Source organism: Echeneis naucrates, chromosome 17, assembly GCF_900963305.1.
Source record: "Echeneis naucrates chromosome 17, fEcheNa1.1, whole genome shotgun sequence".
In the NCBI taxonomy this organism is placed as follows: domain Eukaryota; kingdom Metazoa; phylum Chordata; class Actinopteri; order Carangiformes; family Echeneidae; genus Echeneis; species Echeneis naucrates.
Window position 1 is genome coordinate 15,472,326 of NC_042527.1, and position 8,025 is coordinate 15,480,350.

At 37.0% G+C, this 8,025-nt stretch overlaps 2 protein-coding genes across 2 annotated transcripts; both read left to right on the forward strand.

Annotated features, from left to right (window-relative positions):
- Positions 1-724: 724 nt before the first annotated feature.
- Positions 725-3,209, forward strand: LOC115057459 (chemokine XC receptor 1-like). Its single transcript, XM_029524589.1, has 2 exons — positions 725-747; positions 1,024-3,209. Exon 2 carries the CDS (start codon positions 1,049-1,051, stop codon positions 2,093-2,095), a length of 1,047 nt encoding a protein of 348 aa, XP_029380449.1. The 5' UTR covers positions 725-747; positions 1,024-1,048; the 3' UTR covers positions 2,096-3,209.
- Positions 3,210-3,258: 49 nt separating this feature from the next.
- Positions 3,259-4,938, forward strand: xcr1b.2 (chemokine (C motif) receptor 1b, duplicate 2). Its single transcript, XM_029524588.1, has 2 exons — positions 3,259-3,549; positions 3,679-4,938. The coding sequence occupies exons 1-2, from the start codon at positions 3,407-3,409 to the stop codon at positions 4,724-4,726; spliced, it is 1,191 nt and encodes a 396-aa protein (XP_029380448.1). The 5' UTR covers positions 3,259-3,406; the 3' UTR covers positions 4,727-4,938.
- The last annotated feature ends 3,087 nt before the right edge of the window (positions 4,939-8,025 follow it).

Below are 8,025 nucleotides of genomic sequence, written 5' to 3' on the forward strand. Positions count from 1 at the left end.
ACAGACGTGTATATCTGCTCAGACGTCACCGACAGCCATCAAAACGCAGTTTGCACGTCATTTCTCGCATTTGATTTTATTTTCACATTGATTAGTGATACTATACTATACTGAAATTACACGTTAATTGATTGATTCATTGAGCTACAAATTCCTTCACTCTTCTGTAGTTTTTGCTTCAATGTATATATAAAAAAATAATAATAAATAAAATAAAAGCCACAGAGCTTCCTGTGTGAATAGATGAGGCTTTAAAATTTATTATCCTTGGACATTTGGGGTTCTGCTGGTTAGTTTAAAAGTGTTGAATTATTTATGAAAAACACTGAGATATGTTCTTTACTGTCTAATGAGTATTGGAAATAATGTGAAATCACACCAGGAAAAGCAGAGAGTAGAATCATCCTTCAATAGTTTTTTGTTTGTTTATTTACTTTTTTCCTTGTAGTGAAACAAACTCAGAGATTAAAGCTGGCCATGTGCACTGAAGGAACTTTTTAAAGTCGACTGAAATGTATATATTTTTTTGGAACTCCGAAGTTTTCATCACTTGAAAAGTGCATTGGACTCCAGAAACATGCACAAGTGGTTTCAGGAAATATTTTTTTGTGTGCATGTGCACTTGAAACATGTGGGTGTTTGTTTTTCTGTTCACCTTTGCGGTCAATGCTTAAGGAACAATTCCTAGGTCACCTAGTTTTTTTTACTGATTTTGCATGAAGCACTCTGTGTGTGCACAACTTGGAGGTACAGTACATTTTACACAATCCTGATTGTGACTGTAGTGTAGTTACAAGTTTGAGTACTGAGCTTAGTGTAGTAAAACAGTATTTTGTGCTTTATTTTGCAGATATGTTTTCACATTTTTTAAACTGTAAGATAACATTTGTTGGGTTTAGGCATAAAAACTTGACTATGCTAAGGAAAGATCCTAGTTTCTTGAGGATAAAACAACTTCAGTCTTTGTAATTTGGAAGGTCTGATTCACTCCTGTAAACTGTTTTGCTTGTTTGTTCGTTTTAGATTTTTTTCTTCTTGCTGGAGGAAAATGGTCACAACTGAAGAATCATTGGACTGGGCAACCTTCACCACAGTCAGTTATGACTATTTCCTGCAAGATGAACTGTGTGACAATTCAGACGCCATGCAGTTTGGAACAATCTGGACTCCGGTTTTATTCTCCATTGTGGTGGCCCTCAGTTTTTTCGGCAACATTCTGGTCATTGTGATTCTGGCCATGTATGAGAATCTCAAATCCCTCACCAATGCCTTCATCCTGAACCTGGCTGTATCGGATCTCTTATTCACTGCAGGCCTGCCCTTCTGGGCATACTACCACATCTACGGATGGAATTTAGGGGAGCCTGCCTGCAAATTGATCCACTTTGTTTATTGTGTTGGCTTCTACAGCAGCAGTATCCTCCTCATCCTGATGACCGTTCATCGTTACATAGCTGTCATGAGACCTCTGTCTAACATTGTGTTAGCCACAGGTTACAATAGTGTCCTGGCATCTGTGATCATTTGGGCAATAAGTATTCTAATTTCCTGTCCAGCCTTCATCTTCATCCACGTGCGTGATGAGAATCAATGTGTCTATGCAAATTCTTCCTCAGCCTTATGGGGAACCTACCAGCAAAATATTTTCTTTGCATTGAGTTCATTGGTTTTCATATTTTGCTATTCTCAGATTATTTGCAGGTTGCTACGTCCTACTGCCCAAAAAAGAAAGCCCAAGACTTTAAAACTAATTTTTACTCTCATGGTTGTTTTCTTCATGGGATGGGCACCTTACAATATAATAATTTTTCTTCAGTCATTGTATTTCTGGCGCCTCGAGTCTCTTGATGCAAATACATTGAGAAAACAGTGTGAAATAGAAAAGCAACTGGAATACGCTTTCTATGTTAGCCGAATTTTTGCGTTTTCTCACTGCTGCCTCAATCCTGTGTTTTATGTGTTTGTGGGGGTTAAATTCAAAAACCACCTGAAGAAGATGCTGAAGAGCTTTGGCAACAACAGAGGCAGCATCCGCAGCAGACAAAACCGACTGACAATCACATCACTGACAAGTGGGGAAGAGTTCTCGATGTAGTTGATGTCATGTACATCTCATTCAAGCACAAATAAACAAAAATTCAGGTTCATACAGAATATTGAATAATTCAGAGGGTCTAGATAATGACGGTAATTTTCCCAATCAAATTAGCCAATATAATCAAGATTTCTGTTTACAGAGTGGAAAGAGAAGGTGGTGGAAGGTGATGAGCTCAAATAGACATTTGTTACAGCAGTGCTTTGCATCTTCTCAACTCAACAGGGTAAAGCACCTCTATTGATTTCTGCTGAGACATGCACAGGGATCTGAATTTGATGGCAAAAAGATGAATCCATGAACTCAATCTTCCCCAAAAACTATGTTTTGAATGTCTTCTGACTCAACTCAACACCTTTTCATTTGATCTGATTACAGCGCCCACTACTGCTTGAGTGCTACTAGTGCTAGTGACTATTGTCAAGCCCTTTTTATACACCAAACAAACTCACTTAATAACTCTATTGGATGTGACAAGAGAAATAATTTAAACCAGTAATATTTAGCTAGCCAGTCTATTGATATAATATTGCATTCTGTATGATTGCAATTCACATGAAATCAAGCTCGTTTGTGGGACATCTCAAGAAACCCTGGGACTGACTTGTCGCCACAGAAGTCCTTCAGAGACACTTTGGTTTGGTTGTGTGCATGGCGAGCTCTGCTGTCAGCTGGTGTGAAACCCATAGAACGTCTTCAGAAGGTGATTAGCGGCATGAATGTGCAGCTGACAAAATGAGGAACTGATGTGGTGCAACAAGCGTTTCAAGGAAATAAAAACCTTCCCAGTGTTAGAATTGTGTTCAAAATCAAGAGTCTTAGACAGTATTAGACATAAAGCTTTTATCTGAGAGCTGTGATCAACAATATAATGTACAGTGTTTCATCTCTAATTTTCTCTTTTAAATAAGTGTAAATTTGTAATTTCCAATCAAAATGTGTTTTTGGCAAAGAACAATATGACTTATATTTGTACTTGTGATTTTGAATGCATGTTGTAAAATTGTGTGTACGTGGAATTGAAGTTATTTGTGGCTATTTCATTGATTCATTGACCAACTGCATTTTAATTTATATTTTCCTGTCAAACATTTTGCTTTTTTTTTTTTTTAATTTTCACTGTACAATATTTGCAATTATTTGAAATGTATTTTTAAAGACTTTGTTTCCACATGAGAATGTTATCTTAAACATTATATGTATGCTTTTCAGTATGATCAGTCAGTCTAAATTAGCAAATAATAATAATGCTTACTGCTGTTTTCAGGTTATGTAATTATAATTAAAAAAAAAAAAAACTCTACCCATGAAATGTGTTTAAAAACGTATGCTTTTCTGAGAAGAAAAGGCGTAATCAGTACGCATTCTGAAAAGAAAAGAGGAATTGCCCTGTCTGCTGTTATCACAAAGTTCCCATTTAGAACTGCCACAAGCTGTGCCAGCGGAGGTTCACGGTGAGTTGCTTGGTTCTTACTGCGATTAGTTTTAGATTTTGTAACTACTATGCTTCACATTTTAAGGAATCACTCTTGTTAAAACCGTCTCAGTTTTACATTACATTGTTTCGTGCTAATGCTTTCTAGGAACTCTACAATACTCAACAACTTCACAATGAGCAACATATCTGAGGACTACATTGAGGAGGATGTCATATATTTATGTGATGAGTTTTTTGATCTTACAAACATCGCTGGTGGCTTCTTCATATTCGTCTTCATTTTAAGCATCTTGGGCAACAGTCTCCTCTTGTGTGTTCTTCTCCTCTACGAGAGTTTAAAAAATCCCACTAATCTATTTGTTCTGAACTTGGCTTTCTCTGATTTGACGTTCACCTTCACACTTCCATTCTGGGCCACTGATCTCCTGCACAACTGGATCTTTGGGGATTTTTTGTGCAAATTGATGACTGCAGCATACTTTATTGGTTTATACAGCAGCATCATTTTACTGACTGCCATAACTGTGGATCGTTTCATAATGGTGGTGCTGCACAACTGGCCCACAAACTGTGTAAAGAGGCAGAGGTTTGCAGTCTGTGCCTGTGTGGCTGCCTGGGTCATCAGCATTACTGCATCCCTGAGTGATGCCATTAATGTAAAGTTGGAAACCGGTGAGCAGAACATTTCCTTCTGTGTGCCTCTGTATAGTGAGACTGAGTCCAAAGTGGGATATTTTCTCCAAGTGTCACTGCTCTTTTTGCTGCCATTGGTCATCATCATCTTCTGCTACTCTGCCATCCTTAAGACAGTTTTCAAGACTACAAACAGAAAGAAGCACAGGACTGTAGCGGTGGTGTTCTGTATTGTTGCAGCCTTCTTCATCTGCTGGGGACCTTATCACATCATGCTTTTCATCCAGGCTTTGTATGTACCCCAAACTTGCAATGACCAAGAACGATTTTACATCGTTCATAATATTTTTCAGATGCTTGCCTATTCTCACTGTTGTATGAATCCCGTGCTGTATATGCTCTCACAAAAGCTGCGAAAACATCTGATGGACTCTTTGACCTGTGCAAAAGAGTGGAGGAAGAACAGGGTGAAAAATATCGGCCAGAGCACTGCTATTTTTCAGAATGAAACTACAACCGTACAGAACACCACTGTTATTTTGGAACTGCCGACTAAATAGAGATCTACTTTTAAAATGAAACATCTGTCCAAATGGAACTTAGTTTTCTATCCTTGTCATTTCCTTGTATCTATTTAATTCATAAATGTTATTATTTCCATATCCATACAGATTCCATGCTATCATGTATGATACTGGGATGCTTTCACTGCAGGACTTTCCAGTCTATTATTGCTCTGCTGATACTGCAAAACATTGAAATAAAACTTGGTTGGAATCCAGTTTGACTGTTTTCACTTCTTTATATATATATATATATATATATATATATCTTTATATATATATATATATATATATATATATATATATTGTGGCATGTTGTGTCTGAAAAAATTCAGTTGAGCAAGTACTTTTGAAAGTGAAACTATGTCAAGGTAAAGGTCAAAGTTCTGTTTTATTACACAGTTATGACATTCTCGGAGAGCAACAGGAAGGAGCAGTATTGGGAAACACACTTCAGTGCACGTCAAAGGTAAGGCTTGTCTTGCAGTTTATCTTTGAAATACTTATTTTCGAAATATTTAGAAACTAGATTATTTTTAAGTACATTTTTAAATGTAGTCAAGTGAATTTTGCAAAGAAGATACAAGAACAATTGTGTTTTTCAATATTCTGGAGTGCCAGTCAATAAAAACCAGGTTTTCCATTAAGGTTTGCACAAAGCTAAATACAAGGCAAGGCAAGTTTATTTATACAGCACATTTCATACACAAAGGCAATTCAAAGTGCTTTACATACGTAAAGAGGCTTGGAAGAACAGGCTGAGAATGCGTTTTCCATTATAGTCTACATCCTCATTTTTTGCCTCAGTGGAGGTCCACCCCTGACATATTAATTCTGCAACTCACAGTTTCTGCCCTTTGTTACTCTGTTACTCTCCCTTCTTGGGCCTTCAATCAGCTCCATGACTGGATTTTTGGGAACTGGGTCTGTAAAGTCGTCGGATGGGCTTTCACGTACGGGAAAAACAGCTGTGTGGTAACAATCACTGTCATGACCTTGCATCATTTTGTTATTGCATACCATTCTTGGTGTCACTCCGTAAGATCCCTTCGTGTGGTTAGCATCTTGGTGTGGCTGATGTGTTCTGCTACAAGCATTGTGTTATCAATGAATTAGGTGATAGAAAAAAGTTGTGGTGATAGCAAGTGTACATGTTTTCCTAGATCTAATACTCAGTTACTAATTTACATCTCCTTAGAATCTGGCCTTTTCTTTCTAATCCCTTTCATTATCGTGGCTTTCTGCTATGTCTACATGGCTACCAAACAACGTGGGACAAGCAGACAGCACCAGGTTTCAAGGACGACTGTTGGGCTCACTGTTGGTTTGTTTCTTTGTTTATCACCATATCATTACTAATTATTCATGCATGTTCTGGAACCAGTAGTTTTTTGGCTCCCACAGCAGTGTATATTATTCAAGCCTTGTTTCATTTTCACTGCTGTCTAAACCTGATCCATATATGTGCCCTACAAAGGTTTAGGAAGTATGCCATATTGCACTGTCATTCAATGAAGGTACAGAGATCAGGGAGTCACTTCAACACCAGTTGTTCTTCTAAATGAGTCCTCTGTGTAACGGCTCAACAGCCATTTCTTTCTCTATTCACACGTCACAATAACACAATGGGCACGTAATTTAAGGCAAAAGACAAAAAGAAGTGACATGAACGTGTTTGGATTCTTATCTTACAGTATACAGTTATTTTCACTTTTAGGATGAGTGCTGACGGGCAAACATGTGTGTCAAATTGGCTGGGCTTTCCCTGATTGAGTATATAATCTGGGAGTAGGCGTTCACACTGTAGAATTACAAGGCTCCACAGTTTTTCAAATCCAGACCCTGAAAATCAAGGTCATCATCTCAAATGCGCTTGAGAAAGTCTGCGCGCACTGTAACACTGATCACACATTTGGTATCTCAAGTTAAAACATATCTTTCTTTAAACACAAACTATTATTCAAATCATGTAAAATATCAAACCAATAACAAATTCAAATCCTCTTCAAACTAGTGTCTCATGAAGTAAATCTCATCGTGCACTAAGGATCGAAGCTCTCACTCTTTCACTTATGTTGTCAAGCTAAGAAACAATAACAGAAAAGACAGAAAATTTAATACTGATTATTCATAAATAAACGACTTTGAAAGGTTCAAACAGAAACAAGAAACACGTGTAAGGAACGAAGCAAAAGCAATATTTTGCGGTCAGTGCGGCAGGCTATATCTTGTTAGCTTGTACAAAGAACAGACAAGGAAATATCAGGAACATTTGAACTAATTTTTTTAATGACAAAGGAAACCAGCAGTGTTAAACTATACGTATGAAAACTATTCTGAGTCTGTTCTCAGTAATGCTCTCTACTTCATCACGATATTGTAATAATAAATTATCTGCACTGAATTTGTCACCCCACAAGATGGAAACAAATTAGACATCATTGTTTCATTTTAAAACAACTGGAAATGATGAAACTGTGTTATTTGTGAAATTTACTTTCATGGCAATGTTATGTTTGTGATTGCTATCATGTATTGTTACATTTCCTATTGTGACCTTTTTTCTTGAAAAGGAAAAGTACTGCAAGAACCAAACAACTTTATGTCATGCATGAAATAAAAAATATCATATTTTCAGGGCCCAAGATGAAATCCAATTCACATTAATAGGTTTGTTTCGCTGCATTTTGGATACATATAATTAGTAATTATTTGTGATTTTTATGAATATTTTTGCTATGATTTTGAATTATGAATTACACACAAATTGCTTATTGCAATTTTCCTTTACTTTTTAGTAAACTTTGAGAGTCTGCCTTTCATGTGGAGGAATAGCTCCATTTCAGAATATTTTTTACCCACAATCTGTACGTCGAAGATTATTACCTGCGCATCAGATGTTATATTTCTGTCCACATCTGTTTGGTCTCTATCTTCATAGGTATAAGCACCAATTAACCAGGCGATGTTCCCACATGGCCCCACTGTAACTGCAAATACAGCAATTCAGAATCTTGTTAATTTATTTAATCGTTTTCTTTTTTACACATCCGCTTGGCCAGCATGTTCACCTGACCTTGTGTGTGACACAAAAGAAACCATTTTAAAATGTCTCTAAACTTTTGACTGGCATATATATACATATGTGTGTGTGTTTGTGTGCAAATGACGCACAAATCTAGTTACTTTCCTCCTATCTAGTTTTCAAAATCTGCGAACTTTATTGCATGTAATGCGTTTCTACAGAGCCCTGTCAATAGACTTGAGGATGGCGACGCAGTGTAGCCCTGATGGCT